General features: G+C 41.6%; 1 protein-coding gene across 1 annotated transcript; it reads right to left on the minus strand.

The window, feature by feature from the left end:
* Window positions 1-4,630: 4,630 nt before the first annotated feature.
* LOC127357356 (SH3 domain-binding protein 5) lies at window positions 4,631-16,624 on the minus strand. The gene is made up of 9 exons (XM_051389493.1): window positions 16,271-16,624; window positions 15,727-15,789; window positions 13,404-13,532; window positions 8,647-8,811; window positions 8,338-8,468; window positions 8,019-8,061; window positions 7,225-7,441; window positions 6,705-7,085; window positions 4,631-5,881 (listed from the first exon to the last, which is right to left on the minus strand). Exons 1-9 carry the CDS (start codon window positions 16,352-16,354, stop codon window positions 5,706-5,708), a joined length of 1,389 nt encoding a protein of 462 aa, XP_051245453.1. The 5' UTR covers window positions 16,355-16,624; the 3' UTR covers window positions 4,631-5,705.
* Window positions 16,625-17,403: the final 779 nt, after the last annotated feature.

The following is a 17,403-nucleotide window of genomic DNA, read 5'->3' on the forward strand; positions in this document are numbered from 1 at the left end:
AGGACTTTTTTTTTTTAAAGGTTTAAAGGTTGCTTTTATTGTTTTTTATAATACATTAGTGACACTGGATGTTGAAGAGCAGGGGAGGTGGAGTGTGTAATCAACAGAAATAGGAGCTCCACACCTCTTTGCTGTTTTAGTCAAACAGAAATAAAAGTTTGAGCCTTATCCCGTGTCAAGTTACTCAAACTATTTAACAAAAGAAAGATATTTCCCGTGGTTTGGGTGGATACGGAGAACTGACTGTCTTTCTCCACCATCATCTAATACCTAATAGGCCACTTATACTATTGGCTATTACAAATAGTAGTTAGCCTTCTACTGAAATTACTTAGATTAGGGAGCTGCTTTTTTCTCCTCCCCTCTCCTCTTGCTTTCTCCCCCTTTTCCTCCCCCCCTACAAGTAATTTCCCCACGGGATTATTAAAGTATGTCTGATTCTGATATCAATTCCACTTGTCTACAAATTACAATTGCCACAAATGAAAAGTTTGCCACTAGAGGATCAAATGAGGTAGTCCGCTATTGCTACTGCTAGGACTGGGTGTTAAAACTGTTGAATGTTATAAATACTTGGGACTCCCGCTGGATACCAAACCCAATTTTAAGATCTACGTTAAACATCTATCTAGCAAACTAAAGGTCAAAATTGGATTTTACGCTATAGAAACAAACTGTGTTTTTCTGCTGCTAGTCGAAAAACCATTGTACAGTCTACAATCCTGTCTGCTTTTGATTATGATGATATTGTTTTATTGATCCACCATTGATACAATACACTCATACTCACATAATACTACTCATTGCAGCATATTTACACTACATTGTGCAAACGAATGGTTATGCTGTGACATTAAATTCTTATTATTATTAAGTGTGAGTGTTTTGTAGCAGCATACTTGCAGGCTGTGCTCCATAATTCAAAATCAGCGTACCATGGGAATGATTTGATTTGTTAATGTAAAAAAAGGGGGGAAAAAAACAGAAAAAACTTTGTTTATTCTGTATTTTCCTGATTTTATTTAATGTTTTTTCATTAACAAAACAAGTCTTGTAAAATAGTGGTCTATTTAAAGCGTATGGTTGGTTTTATCCAGTTTTTTTTCTTGATGACAACCAATCAGATCTTTAACAAAAAATCACACTTGATATATTCCTGAGGTCAAGTGGTGTATGTGACATAGGAATAGGTTTAAAAAGTGAGATGTATGGCTGATGATGCATTCGCCAGCATAAGCCTGCCACAATAACATTAGCTGCTCATGAACAAGTTGTATTCTGTTGTCCAATGAAGAAAGCAATTCCTTGGGTTGTGCGGTCTATGGGACACACAAACAGCTTTAAAAACTGAAATCAGTAACCACTGGGGCTCTTGCAGAGTTAAAGAGACGGCTCCCCCACTCAGCGTCTCAGCACCCACTCTGTTCCCATCTGACCGTTTCGCCGAACTTCTCCCTCCATCCACCTACCTAATCAGTCTTCCTTCCTTTCTATCAATCCTCACCTATCCTTCCCATACCCCCTCATCCCTCATCCCTCATCCCTCAACCCCTTCTCCTCATCCCCTCCATCCCTTAACCATTTTTCCTCCCACTGTATTCCACATTCGTTCATAACGTGTAATATACTTATCTTATTCCATACAGCTGTTGGTGTGGTCTTTGTTAGTGAATACCATTATGCTAGCTTTAAACTTGAAATTGGGGCCTGGCGAGGTTGTGGGCAATGTAACTGAGGTCGAGTACCCACTGTGCGTGCCCGGTTGGGGGTGCATAGTGGTGATGAACTAGGATAGACTCTCACCATACCAACCCCTTGCTCCAACTGTTTTTTTGGGATGGAGGCAACACCACACACCCACCAATCAGTGTGAATCTCCTCTCCTCCATCATCAAATACAAGGTTAACTCTGTTATTACATAAAAAAAGACTGTATGGGACACAGGAATGACATCAATGATGGTGAGTGAACTGCATGAGGGCAGCAAGGATCATGGGGCCAAGCTGTATTCTGTTGTCAAATAAATAAAGTAATTCCTGGGTCATGTGGTGTATGGCACACAGGAAAAGCTTTAAAAACTGAGATCAATGCATCACAACAAGTTCTTCCACACAAGTTTGCTATAATACCATTAGCTGCTAGCTTTGAACTTGAAATCAGGGCCCGGTGAGGGCAAAGATCAGCAGTGATCTTGAGCTAAGTGAATAAGGCCAACATTGCCTGGGCCTGGAGTAACGGTGGCCAGTGTTTAAATACAAGGTGTGTCCTGGAGTTCCTTGGTTGTGCAGAGTATAAGACACAGGAATGACAGCAAGGATCGTGAGCTAAATGACTAAAGCCAGCATTAACTGGGAGCAATGATCTTGAGCTAAATCAATAAGGCCAGCACTGACAAACTCACAATGACCAGTTTTCATGTACAAGGTGTGTCCTGTTCAATTCCTTGGGACGTGCAGTGTATGGGACACAGGAACAGCTTTAAAAACTGAGATCAATGTATCACGACCTATTCTTCGACACAAGTTTGCTACAACACCATTAGTTGCTAGGTAACTGCTAGCCAGAATGCTAGTGAGGGCAAGAGCCTGGCTCCCCCTGTCCAGATGTCAAAGTGAAGGTGAAGGTCTGTTAATGAAAACGATGGAAACAACTGCATGATGAACACTCCACCATTTCTGTCTTTTGTTTGATTATCTAAATGAGCACCCAAGCTTTGTGTCTGACAAATTTGACATGGTAAATCAGTAGCTTTGTTTACAGGCCAGTATTTAGTAATATTCCCTAAAACAAACTGGAGTGCATACAAAACCCAAACTTGGCACTAGATGTCAGTGTCTCGCAGGACATGATCATATTATTGCCCAGTAATACAGATCTGCCCTGTAAGACCGGAGTCCAGAGCTCTTCAGGCACAGATATTGAAATCACAGGATGCAGCATAATTGAAAGGCATCATGGTCACAGCATGTATAGACAGGGAGAAAAGAGAAAGAATTGGAAGACAGAGTTACAGAGTAAAAAGAAAAACAGTGCTGCACTGAACTCTGTCAGGTGGTAGTCTAACTAAAGTCATGAGATAACACTGCAACAGCTGAACAGCCAGCAGGACATAAAATCAGTTGTGTGTGTGTGTGTGTGTGTGTGTGTGTGTGTGTGTGTGTGTGTGTGTTCAGTGGACAGCTGAAAGATAGAGGAAAAGAAAAATACTCAGCAGGAAAGCATATTTTCTCAAGGTCACTTTGTGGGACTTTTCAGGAACTGACTGTTAATAGTATTATTCTTGGATATAATGACACAACAACACATTCTCACTTCACCGGGCTGGATACACGGATCAAATGGAAAGCGTTAATTCTTTAGGTACTGAAATACTAATTTAAATTGATTCATCTCTGATTACATTTAAATATTAAAAACTAAATCTTTAAATTTATTTTTTAAATGAAAATATCTGTCCCATTGGTCTCCACATCTTTCTGAATTTCCTAAATAACCCTTGAACACCTTAGGTACTAGGTTATTCAGCACTGTATTAAGTAGGCTATCGACTACTGATACAGCGCTTATGAGGAAAATAGTCTTGTGATATTGATATTTAAAAATCTGATAATATTTCCACCATTATTTCTTTACAATGTTTACACATAGTATAAAACAAATATTTTAAACTTTTTTTTAGAAATCCTTTAAATGTGGGGTAAGTAATTATATGTTTGCAATTCTAGTCTTTTTTCAAACAGTGAATATTTCCCCACAGTCCTCGAGCTTTCCGCTCTGTGCCTGTGCTGAAAGAAAATCTGGTGTTTGTACAGCTGATCTATCAGGCTCTCATACTAAGTACAGTGTGTAACAGGTTGAGGGTATAAAGGACTGAAAAAAGTGGGGGGAAAAACAAAACTACAGTGTATTTAACAAATTGTTTCACATACCCACGAACGTTGAAGCCGTACCCATCTTATCAATAGCCTACCTTTTATTGTGCAGCTTATTGTGCAATCAGGGGAATATTGAGATAAATCATTTTCAGATTTTTTTTCAGACAATGTTGTAATTTCACAACTTTATACTTCTGATTACTACTGTTGCAATGGGTCTGATACAGTAAAACTGGTTGTTCTGTAATATCCATGTTTAACATTAAAGGAATATACTGACATCTTGGAAATTCAAATACTTGTGGTACTATTTCTATGATAGGACCAGTAACTTCCTGGAGTCTGCTCAGAGCAAAGAAATAGTAAAGCATGTAATCAGCTTTAAAAGTGCTAAATGCTGTCTTTATGGGTGGATTTTTATACAGATTAAACAATCAAACGTAGGTTCATTTTGTTTCCTCTGGACATAGCCTCAGACTAAAGATTTTCTAGTCATCGGAGCCGCTGTAAGTCAACTGGCCTCCACTGAGGCTGCGAGCCCGGTTCAGTTGTCCACAACTGTGGCAGTACAGGACATCTGTATGTGATCAGAGGTTCCTGTAACCCATGCTGTTGTGTAAGAGTTCCCCCATCACCCCAGATAAACACAAGTAGATGTTCACAGCATGAAATGTCATATCTTACCTAATAGAGTTGTTCCATATATTTTGATTTATACCTTAAGTGCTAACAGACATTGTCACACAGATCAGTATCAGTTACATGTAGCACATGTTTATTGCTTATTCTGTTAAACAATAACAACAGTAACCACAAAACATTATTCATATACAAGAATACAGGAGTATAAATATAGAATATCTGTACTGCAGGGTAGTAATTGAGCATTTCTCTAAAACACAACACACACACACTCAAAAAATCATTCATCTCAATCATCATCCCCTCAGATGGTGGGCTGTATACATTCACACACTCATTCACAAATCCAAATGGAAGACCATTTGTGTCTCAAAATGTCCAGTCCCATCTGAAGATAGTCTCTCCTTTAGTGCTGCTTGCACTCCACTTTCCTCCATGACAACTATTCCTCCAAAGTAGTCTCCACATCCTACCTTTCAAATTGACATTTAGGAGTTACTGTAGGAGCTCAATAATCAAGGCAGAACAAGTCATAATCCAACATCCCACAGATTATTTTGTCCCATTTTGATCCTAGTGGAGATTCAGACAAAAAAAGGCTCACTGTTCACATCAATACAAAACGTCTCTTAGTGGTGCCAACTGTAGCATATTAATATCAATAAATGTTTAACTTGGACAAATCACTATAAATCTGTAGACAAGTTACACAATTGGTGAGAGGAAGGACAAGGGCGTCAACCCTCTCAATGGTTGCAGTCTACAATACGCCAAAGAAAAGGACATTTGCCATACTGTACAACACAAATTTCTTTTTGGCACCAAACAGGCAACATCCTCTTTGCAACAGCAAGCAAGAAGGTTTATGGGAAATGTAGTATTTGAATAACGCTGGTTCTAATAATACCAATAGAAACTTCCTCCTGCCCCTGCTATTATTTGTTTACAATACATCTACAAGGGTTCACAATTGATTTGACAATGATGTACTGATGTTCAAATACACTACTTGTAGCACCTTTAATATGACACCATCTGACATTTAGACAATATGAAGACATGATGTCAGGTTCTTTGGAGCTGGGAGTGTGCAGTTCATCCTGCCCTGCCCCAAGTCCTCTGCCATAGAGTCCAGTTTGAGGCTTGAAGCTGGGCACAGTGAGTGTTTTTATTATGACAGTCATTCATTAGACACTGTTGAGTAGCAGAATGGCAGTGGCTGAGTTGGGAGAGGAAATTTCAGGGTTGACGAAATGGGGGTCTTGTTCATCCCCAGAGTCCCCTTCTTCTTTTTTTGCTACAGTGAAGGTTAGCTTGTTCAAACCGGCTTCTAGCGTCGCTTCCGCTCCCTCTGCTCTGTCACCTACAGCACGCACACAGAAACAGAGGGCATGCAATGGTGAATACATGCATGTTAAACCAAGGACACATCAAATTATCTTTGCTGACTGAAACTCTCTGATATAATCTGCAATTAAGATTCCGAAACCCACTTATTATAACTGAAACAGCTAGCCTAGCTCTGTCTAAAGTTAAAGAATACACCTACCAACACCTCTAAAGCTCACTCGTCAACATTCACATACTGTAGTTTGTTTAATCCAGACACAAGCTGTAACTATTTCTTGGCGAACAATGGCTGGGCACAGTTACTTCCTGGAGTCTTTTCATCACTGTGAGGTTGCCAGGTTTGATACAATTGTACAGAGACAAAACAAAAACCTGAATATAGCTGGAGTTGCTGCACCCAAAGTCCTGGGTGGATGGATAAAATTTGCCAACAAATACTTACACTGTGTAACTCCCACTAAAACAATAAATTATATAATTATAGCTCTCTGATCTATCTAATGTGTTAATTAGTGAACTTAAGGGTATGCATATTATTTTCTTTTCTTATATATATAAAAAGTAAGGCTAGCTGTCTCCCCTTCTTTACATTCTTCATGCTAACCTAGGCCACGTCCTAACTCCAGCTCTGTAATCTGTCTAATGTACTGACATGAAATTGGTATTGATCTTCTAATCACACTCTCAGAAATATATGTATAAGAATATTTTCTAAACATGTTCAAAACTATTTCTTGAATGCTCCACTGTCAAAATAGCCAACAATTCAACATATAGTATAAGGAATCGTGTCAGAAGTTAACACACATGTACACACTGATGTGATGAACACACACCTCTCTCCTGGTCGCAGTCTGGAGAGGAAGCCCCACTGCACTGGCTGCGAGGGCCCAGGAGAGGTGAGGCATGCCCAGAACCGCATGCTGAGTCTGGGTCATTAGAGCTACAGGGGCTCACTGACTCCAAGCCACCGGGACAGGAGGAGGAGAGGACAGAGGAAGAGGGTGAGGAGGACAGGTAGGAGCAGGGGGTGTAGAGCGAGGAGGAGGGGTAAGGGCAGGGCATGTCCAGGGGGGTGGACGCAGACGTGGACGGATGGGAGGAGGATGAGGAAGGTGAGGAGGGCATGGCTCGGGGTGAGGAGGTGGAGTGAGTGTCGGTCTCCTCCTCTGAGCTGCTACTGTGACTGCCCTCTTCGTCAATTGATACGGACACCACTGAAACACACATACACACACACAGATATGCACATTAAACATGCAGACACACAGATGCATCCACAAAACAAAAGAAAATGAACAAGGTGGATGGATGAAGTGGATGATCTATTCATTTCTGAGCTTCAGTTCTACTCACTTGACAGACCGTCTGACTCCATCTTGAAGTTGGCAATGTCCTCATTGACTCCATCTCCCTCCGCACCAACACCCTGCTCCCTGGTTCCCATGGCAAGGGAGCGTCGCTGGGCATGGATCTCTTCGGAGATGCTCTCTAGGTTGCGTAGCGCTGCGCGATACTCAGACTTGGCAACCACAAGTTTGGCCTGGCGCTCATCCACGAGACGTTTCAGTTGCTATGAGAAAACAAAAACAGCTTCTCAGTAAAACTGTACGCACATATGAATTATATACACTTTGACATACAAGAAAAGGGTTTCCTAGGCTATGTTAGTATGACATTAACAGTCAGCTGTAGTGCTTTAATTCCTAAGCTAAAGAAAGACTCTACAGCTATGCTAACACTGTGAGGAGGTAATATTAGGCTAAGTGGTACTTTAAGGTAAATGCTAATGTCAGAATGCTAACATGCTCATAATGACAATGCTAACGTTGATATTTAGAAGGTATAATGTTTACCATGTTAGCATGCTAACATTTGCCAATTAACATTAAACAAAGTTCAGATGAGGCTGATAGGAATATCATTAGTTTTGCAGTTATTTGGTCATAAACCAAAGTATTTAACAAATTCAAATGTTGACTTAATGGTTGTGGTAGATGGAAAGAGTTCACCAAAGTTATTACAATTTATTTTATTTCATTCTGGACCACAGTGATGGACTGACTGACATTAGTGTGGCTGTATAAACTACAGGGCTGTGAACTAGTTTGACTAAAAGTGTCTTAACTTTAATTTGCTAACATACATACCTCAAGCTGTAGATAATACTTGGCTTTCAGTTCAAAATATGGCCTACAGGGGGAGAAAAAAGAAGAAAAACTAAGCAAGAGGGGGAGAGGGAGAAATTTTGCCAACTGTCACCGGAGAAAACTGCTGGAAGAATAACACTCCTCTGTGAGCAGTCGCATTCCTTGGCTCTTATGAAGGGAGCACACCCCAACACAGCACAACCCACACATGAAACATCTGGAGTGCATCAGATGACATAACTGTAGCCCCTTTTTCTCACACACAAACACACTCACACACAGCGAGGCCCTAGCCAGGGGGAAAAGAGAAGGCACAGACCTGGATTTGTTGATGGAGCGTTTCAGTTTCTTCTCTAACTGCCGCATGTGGCTGATACAGGAATTGTAATTGGCTGCTGTTTTTCTGTGTTCAGCTTCACTGCGCGTTCTCGCCGTCTCGGCCTCCATCACCTGAAATAATCAAGAGGTTTATTTTCACTGCAGAAACCAAGCGAAAGATCGACAACTCTGGTATAATCCTATCGACTACTTCCACTTTCCCTCCTATCTCCACTGTCAGTAGCGGTCTAAACCTCACCCTCAAGCACAAATTACTTTAGGACGGAACCTTTTTCTATCATGTTCGTACTCTCTGTGTGGCATGGTTGAGCATTTCTTGCCAGGCGGAGTCAAACTGGCGGCTGTCCTCCTCCAGGAGCCTCTCCTCGGCCAGGGCGATGGTCTCCTTGGCTGCCCGCAGGATCTCCACAGCCCGCTGGAATTCCTGGGTGGCCTTTTGAGCTTCAACCTGGGCCTAGAGTTCAGAGAGAGGGGCAGTTATAATCACTTCAAATGTGAAAGCAAGGTAAACACATGTGTCTAGCTTTTAAGTGCTAAATATCACTTTTGTGGAGCTGGGGGGTTTCATGATAGAAAACGCAGACAGAAAGCTTAAATCATACCATCGTGACAGCTTGAAACCACTTGAAATTCCCTTTTTGGTTATCAGTTTCAACCAGAAAGTTGGCCCAGCATTTGTTCTCATGTGGGATGAGTGCGGTGGTAGTTCTTGTGCTGCTTCCAGTGTGTGTCTGTGTGTATTTTATGACCTATATTTCCTCTTGAGGAACCGTGGTTGATTCCTTATGACAGCCATAGAGGGAAGAAGAGATTTTGCATTGCACCCACATACACACATGCACAGAAAGACAACCGTGCATTGATCTAATAGACAAACAGAAGCTTTGTCACTAAGAAAATCTGACACTTTGTCAGTGGGCTCTTTCTGCCCACAGTCACAGTCAATAGGAGGATTATTCGCATCATGCTGGACATATTTGGACCCACTGTCTCTTCTCTAACAGGCGTGACTTAAAGGTCAGTGTATTGGCCGAATATCAAGATTAAGCAGTTACAGCAACTCCTATCAGATTTCCTAGAATAAGATAAAAGATAACAAGGATAATTTGTTTTGCTGGGCAATTTGTAATTCTTCAATCTAATGGAGACATTTTTCTTGGAAAAAGACAAAACCTGAGCTGACAACATCAAAAGGATTTAACATCAAAATTGGTGAATGAAGATGAAAATGTTTTAAACATAGACAATCATCTTATTAAAGGCATGAAAATAAACCAAGAAGATGGCATGCTATTTAATAAGGACTAGTTTCAAGACAAAGCAACAGTATAGACTTTAGCTGGGGCTGGGATACATACATAGACGCATAGGGCATATGTAATGATTAGGATGTTCGCTTTTTGGAATAATTTATCTTGACAAAACAAACATAAATCACAAACACCCATCCTGCAGATTTTATTTTTTAAGAAACTGAAATGGTTTATAGTAGGCAAAAAGTTCACAGCAAACACATCTGCGAACAATTGTGCTTCAAGTTTTCTGGCAAATCATTTTACAGCCGGCCGTGTCACTGATACTCTTCCTCTGACCCTTTAAAAGCTTTATTGGGCTGGAGTACATTTTGTTCAGTGCAACAGTTTAATGGGGCACATTTCCCTTCAAGCTGAAGGGAAATCAGTTGTTGTATGTGGTGTGTAACCATTTGACATTTTATAACATACCCTGTAAGTCTGTCAATATGCCCCTTGTTCTGCTTTAACTTTATTGTCCATCTGTATTGACCGTATACTACAGTGGAATCAAACTTGTTAGTTGAATTTGTGTTTCTGTCCCTGAGCATTTTTAATGGATTGTTGTTTGCTATTGTTGCAGCTAAATGGCCATTTTAACTAAATACGAAAACGAAATAAAGCCATCTATTCATGTTAAAACAATTTCACAGTTTCAAACATAAATTGTATGAAATCCAACCAAACATATTTTTTTGTTAGTTTCCCAAAATCAGTTGAAGGAAAGCCTATATTCACTGTGTGCATTAGACATCTGAAATTGTTGGTATTATACTTTATCCAGTGTCTAATAAGAGGGGTGGCAGCAAAATGCTTACTATCTATAGTGGATAGATCTTAGCACACGCTAATACTTAAGAATCTTATTAATTAAGCCTGTATTCATTGATTTTTGGTGACTATAGGGCAGCTGTAAACACAACATTGTCATATGATCACCTTAAAAAGTCAGTAAACAGTTGCCCATTTACACATACAGGAGACACGGACCAATATTAGCACTTATTTACAGTCATGTTTCTAGTGAGTCTAATATTCACTCCTGTACCACCACCTACTCCTGATGGAAATATCTAACTCTTCTCCTCCTAAGTGCTACATATATTCACCAGCTAGATCATCATTCAGGCTAGAAGGTTCATCAGAGCATTTTCATTGAAACGGCTTCTTGCTGGAAACAATGAGAGTGGAGATAATGAACTAAGACACTAAAGTGGTGGGGTGTAAAATTAAAGCGTAGATATGCTAAAATGAGAGAGCCGACGTGAACTGCAAAGTCACTACGAGCAACTGCATTAAATTTCTTTAACACAACAGACTCGCAAAAGGTCAGTGTAGTTCTCTCAGCTGTTACACATTTTTTCTCACGGCCTTTCTCTTACATTAACCCCTGTAACTTGACCTACTGCCACTGTCAGCCATGTTTATGATAAAGGCCCCAACAGTGACGTGAGCAAGCACAGGTCTGCTTCGTCTCAAACAAATTGTAGCAAATCCAAAAGCTGCCATCTTCAGCGTCGGTATTGTCGTGTTATGGGTGTTGCGGTGGTCAGATATGCTATCCTGAGCTGTCAAGGCGCCTTCCGGAAGGTGAAGAGATAGAGGAAAGGAATGGGAAGATAACAGTTGCTCTTTGCGTGTAATCTGTTAGTTTGACTGGCAAAGATGAATCTCTCCTCTTTGTCCATCATGACCTATTTCCCAGACTCGGAGAAGAGAGGGAGCGCAGGGACAACAGAAGGAGGATGATGGATATTTGATGAAGAGAAACCATGAGCGAGGAACAGAGAAGGAGACTCTAACGCTATCCATCAATGGCTTTGGTCAGGTTGGAGATAAAAAAAAGTCACACAAAAGTGCTTGTCCTTCATATCGCCCTTCACAGGACTTCCTGGACAGAGCTGCAGCCCACTTCCTTTCTCATGCAGGGTTAGTGCTTATTCATAGCGTTGTCAGTTCCTAAGCTTGCCAAACACAGTGATCATGTGACTCTCTGCCTTTCTTTACTTTTGCAAAAACCAACTGAACAAATGACAAATCTTCAGCACCCTGGTGAAAGACGTCACAAGTGGAGGACACAATTTGCTGTTATCTTCAAGGCACAAAAGCTTGCTGAGTACGGGAGAGCATGCAAAGGACGAGCATTGTTATCAGTTAATTAACTTGGTGTCATGGAGCCCACAATATCTGACTGTCTCTAAGGCAAACAATGCACTGGTTTTGTGCTGAAATGCAATGACACGCTGTCACCTCATATATACATGACGCCTGTTCGTATCATCCTTCTAAAGACTGAGTTTCTTGTCATGTGCATGTGTGTGTCTGTGTCTGTAAGCGAAGACATGGCTCATTTTTAATTCATGTGTCAGACGCTGTCATCCTGTCTGACACCTTCGTCTCTAGAAATTCACCCCATTTACAGTTTTCGGGAGGTGAGAGATGGAGGGTGAAGAGGTAGCGAGAGGTGACTGAAACAGAGAGGTAAGGAGTGAGAGAGGGGTGCAGGAGACAGACAGCCAGACAGACAGGCAGTGGTGCAGAAGAGAATGCTGGGTAAAAGGGACAAAAGATAGGACAGTACAGGCAAATTCCTATACACTGCCCCCCGGTCTGTTGGAATGTAGGGGGGAAAACATGGGGAGTTGGAGGCTGAGACTGGTCTATGCGTGGGGGTAGGTGCAACATTGTGTCTGTGTGTGTGTGTGTGTGTGTGTGTGTGTGTGTGTGTGTGTGTGTGTGTGTGTGTGTGTGTATTCTGGTAGGGTCAGTGAGGGTAAGCATTTCAATCCTTTTAAAATAGGTCATGTATTAAATATTAAATATTCATCCATAAATCATTACCAGACAACAAGCCAGTTTAACCCAAGGCCTTCATCGGCTTTTCTCTAGCGAATCCCCGTGATCATATGTGTGCAGGCACACACACACACACACAAACACACACACACACACACACGCACACACACACACACACACACACACACACACACACACACACACACACACGTACACCTACATACACAAAGGAAGGGAGGGCTTCTAAACCTTTGACGTGAACGCAGCCCATCAAAATTCAAAAACCTCCCAGTAATCCCGGACTCTCACGTGTTAGTGTCAGAAGCAGACGCCACTGGCAGGTAGTTTGTCATATTGCAAGAGAGATAAGCAAGGACACACACAAAGACACACACATATACACAGTCTATTTCAGTTTGACAGCTCAGCTCTGACACACAAATGTCAGCCCTCTGATGAATGACTCATAAGCTTCTTCCTTACTGGCTAAGAAGAGGGGGCGCTGGACTCTAAATTTCTGTTGCTACCCAATCAGATCAAAGCCTCCGTGGGCTGGTGCAATTAGACAGTAAAGGACATGACCCACTGGAACGGGAACAGCACAGTTTAGTGCACTAGCCATTGGGGAAGTCGACCTACTTTGCGTCTACCTGCAACAGTAGAGCAAGCATGAAATCACGGACACAAATGAGATTATGTAAAATATGGCAAGTCGAGCAGTTTCAGTGCAGCTTTCCTCCGCACTGGGTTAATGTGTGTGTCACTCTTTCTTAGCATACAGAGGTAAGACTGAGTTTAAAAATAGACATCACGTGACTGTGCTCTGTTTAAGTAGATATAAGCTGAGCTCTTTAAACTTCTCATTGCTAATCCTCAGTAAGCCTGCCCTCACACTTTCTGTCTGCCGACCTCAGAGTCGCTCCAGCTCCCTTCTGTGTCTGTGTCTGTGCGTGCGTACCTGTCTTGCTACTTTGCGGGCTTCCCAGTACGGTTTGGAGTCGTCCACAGCCCGTCCGATCCTCTTCACCTGCTCATCCAGCTTCACTGTTGCTTCCACCAGCACTGCACGAAACCGCTGACGGCAGTCCTGCACACATACACACGCACACAGATATTAGCTTTTAAACTTAATTCTGGAGGCATTGTACTTTGTGTTGAGTGCTAATTTGCAAATGCATGCATGCTAACACATTATTAGTCTATACTATATAGCTCAGTCAGGCACCTAAACGCTGTCGAGGTTAAACCATGTAAATACCATAAAAGCTGAAGTCCAGTTTTGGTCATTTACTCAGAACGACTGTGTATTTTGTCTTGGCTTTAATGTTTTAAGCTTTAGCCAGGAGTTGGCTGGTGCTGTCCTACTGGCCCTCGTCAGTTTGGCCTTGCGCCTCCACAGCGGCTCTTCTAATTCAAGTCATCACTAAACCATTACAAGCACATGCATTAATATACATGGCAGCTGCATATTTGTTGTCTTGGTCCAACAAGTTGTGTTGAGCAAACCTTATATACATTCTTTGGTGGTGAGATCATGTTGAAACTACTCTGTGAGCGATGATATAACATGAGGGGCAACGTCCGTGTGTGCATTTTTTTGGCATAAAGCCCAAAGTGGCAGTGACGGCAGACCTGTTATTCATAGATGAGGCCTGTCATGGTCTCATCTCTATGGCAGGGTTGCTGAGGCAAGCCATCTGTTTGTTTTTGTGTGTGTGTGTGTGTGTGTGTGTGTGTGTGTGTGTGTGTCTCATATACAGAAAGAAGAGTTTGAAAGGCAGCAGCACCTGCATCCTGTTCATAAAACTGATTGAAGAATATAAGAAAGGGTTAAAGGGGGGAAAGGGAGAGGGCGCAACAGGAAGCACAATTCCTGTGACATCATTATGTTTCCTGACTTCCGGTTCCTGTGCTGAGATTGTGACACAGCATGCAATCTGGAAGGTATATTCTGTATGCCACTGGTCATATATTGTAGGTACTAAATGACGGTGATGGCGAACATTCTTGGTCTTTCTATCACTTTATCTCTACACAATCTTATATCTCTGCCAGGGCACATTTATGTTGGCAGGGTAGAGAACCTAATATCTGAGCATGGATTTAACCTCATTGCTTCAGCTTTGAGTCCTCTGAATCTCCCGCACATCGTCCTTAATCAACTCCACACCCTGCATTCTTCACCTCCCGACTTTCATTCTGTCTCACGATGAATGACCTTCCTTCTTTTTCTGTTTGCTTATGTCTGCGTATATTTATATCAGTGACTCCCCTGACACAACTGGTGCTTGAAAACATTGCCAAAGCAGTGGAAATAATGTACAATTTCCAAATAACAGCAAGCAGCAGTTGATTTCTCCACATAAGATGGTTACAAATAACCAGATTCTAAAATAATTGTCCAGTATTTAGCTTGAAAGCAGGAATTTCGCAATATATAACAACGGTTCCAACATTGAGACATGTGTATACAAATCCCGTCCTCTCCCTCTGCCTCTCTGTTATAATTATTCCAGCACTGGTTTGTGGTGTTCAGACGTGAGTAAAGGTCTAATGAGAAACAGAAGAGGCCTACTTTGAGGAAAAGAAAAACTGTGGCCTGCCTCTGGAATGTTTTTACTTTTGCTGAACAGTAACCCTTTTAGCACACATTTAAATCCAAGCGAGCGCTGTAAAAACAACAACTACCATCCATCTTTCTGCTGTTCCTCGCTACAGTTTACATCCTTTTTCCTCTTTAAAAGTGTTTGGTGTGTTTGTTAAGGAAGGCTGAGGGAGTTGCGAGGAAATGAGGAGAGCACTTGGGATTTTGATTGCACCAAATGTGCCATACAAATATTATAATTAACATTCAGATCATAGTCATGCCTCTTGTAGCACTAAGAGAGTTCACACGGTGCAGTGTTATTTAGTAGGAGTGACAGGCGCTGCTTCAATGTTTCCACATTTTCCCTCAGAAGCAGCTCCCGCATTTAGAAAATTTCCGCCTTTGCAAGATGTTCCATGAAAATGGTTTCTATGCAAATGCCTCGTTGCTAGGCAAATTCCTGAAACACACTAAAACTGTACTGGAAACCAGATGAACTATCTCAAAGCACTGACGGGATTTCTCACTCATTTAGGGTAAGACATTAGATTTTAAGTCTGAAAGTGAGACTTAATGGCTCCTTGAGATGGTTGTTTTTCTTGCAGTGCAGCTCAGTCGTTGCTGGAAGTGTTTACCCCAGCAGGGAGAGGCACTCATAATGACGATGATAACATAGGCTGCTGTTTCGTCTTACCTCCAGCTCACTCTCCCAGCGGTTAATGTCATCTGTAGACTGGTTTAACTTCTCCAGCTCCCCCTGTTTACAGAAAACATGGCAGGGAACAGCACAGAGAGAGGGGAAGTGCATGGTTAACACAGATTGGGTATCTGGAGGCTAAACTGTGTGACTTCTGTTTACTAAATTACTGAGCATGCAGCCCTCAGTGTGTGTGTGTGTGTGTGTGTGTGTGTGTGTGTGTGTGTGTATGCCTGTGTGTGTTTGTGTGTGTGTGTGTGTGTGTGTGTGTGTGTGTGTTGAAAAAGCCTTAAAGGGACAAATACTCTTAAATCTATTTATGAACACCTTGGAACATGTTATTGCGTGACTACAAAGCACAGCTGAAGTGGAACTGTAATTGCTATAATAAAGTAGTAATATTTCACGTTACTGGATTAAATATCCCACCATGTGTGAGTTCAACATGTTTTATTCCACACAACCTGCTTCCCATTTTCACCTCAATGTCACTTTCAGTGGTGGCAACATCTGGATCTGTTAAAAGAAAAGAAAATCTAACCTGGATTCTTGGATCCACTTCTTCCTCCTCCTCAGCACACTGCGAGTCCTCCTCACAATCATTCCCATTTTGCAAAGGATCCATTTTCAGGATATCTGGAGATTTCTTTTTTATGGCTAAAGGAACTGAGGGTCTTCAATGAAACAAAGCGCGACCCCGGGGTGCTGGGCAGCAGGGGAGTCCAGTAGTGATCCGCCCTCACTAACCTTCACACAACAGAGCACATTGCAGGCTTCAGGATCGTTCAGTCTGGAGAAAGCGGAGGAGCGCGTCTGGCCGCAGGGAGATCCGACACCCACTACAGCGGATCTCAACCTCAGGGATAGACAGCAGACGAACTGTGGGAAAGAAAGTACTAAACTAACTCTAATGATCAATAGGACTACTTCTGGTTAGGCTTTTCAAAGTAAAAGACCAGTGCAGCAGCAGTAGTTCAGTGTGGCGGTAGACTTTTAAATTAAAATGTGGGCAAGTAATGACATGATTATATATACAATCAAAAAGTTTACATTATGTCAAAGAACCGTATCAAACAATAAATACTAGTCTTTTCAGAAAAAAACGTGGCATCTTACTTCAGAAAACAAGTTTTATTGACTTCCATTGATATTAGATCAAGTGGGTTTTAAGTGAGCTTTAATTCTATTTATTTATTAAGTGAGAGCCAGGCTCTCTTTTCAAGGAATGCCCTTACCACATTCCCACCATGAAATTGCCCAGTACAATACAGTCCGATCTGATGGCCGCAACTCCTGTGCTGCGGTTTGGGTTAAGTGCCTCGCTCAACGGCACTTCAGTGGTGGTAATGAGGTTGTGGAGAGTGCTGCTCTTTCACTTTCCCTATCTATCTCAATTCAAGAATTGAACCGGTGACCATCCTTTCTCAATCAATAACAATGTAATAATTTAAAATAAGCCTACAACCATTACCAACTTGTGATTAGGTGTTGTCTTGTACTAGTAATAAAATACCTGACAATCAATTTAGAAAGACCTCAGTGACTTTGTTTAGCCTACACTTGAATAATGGTTTGTAACTTTAATGTAGGACTACTTAATTTAGCTTAGCCTTGCCTATATGTTTTTGTCTGAATCTACCCACTTCACCCACAATCACCACCTTTACACTTTTA

This window comes from Dicentrarchus labrax, unplaced genomic scaffold, assembly GCF_905237075.1.
Source record: "Dicentrarchus labrax unplaced genomic scaffold, dlabrax2021, whole genome shotgun sequence".
Taxonomy (NCBI): Eukaryota; Metazoa; Chordata; class Actinopteri; family Moronidae; genus Dicentrarchus; species Dicentrarchus labrax.

Coding starts and splice junctions, on each gene's coding strand:
- LOC127357356 (XM_051389493.1), bottom strand. CDS start 16,354: ATGGATCCTTTGCAAAATGGGAATGATTGTGAGGAGGACTCGCAGTGT. Junction 8,812..13,403: donor CCCGCAAAGTAGCAAGACAG/GTACGCACGCAC, acceptor TCTGAACTCTAG/GCCCAGGTTGAAGCTCAAAA. Junction 5,882..6,704: donor AGACTGCGACCAGGAGAGAG/GTGTGTGTTCAT, acceptor TGCGTGCTGTAG/GTGACAGAGCAGAGGGAGCG.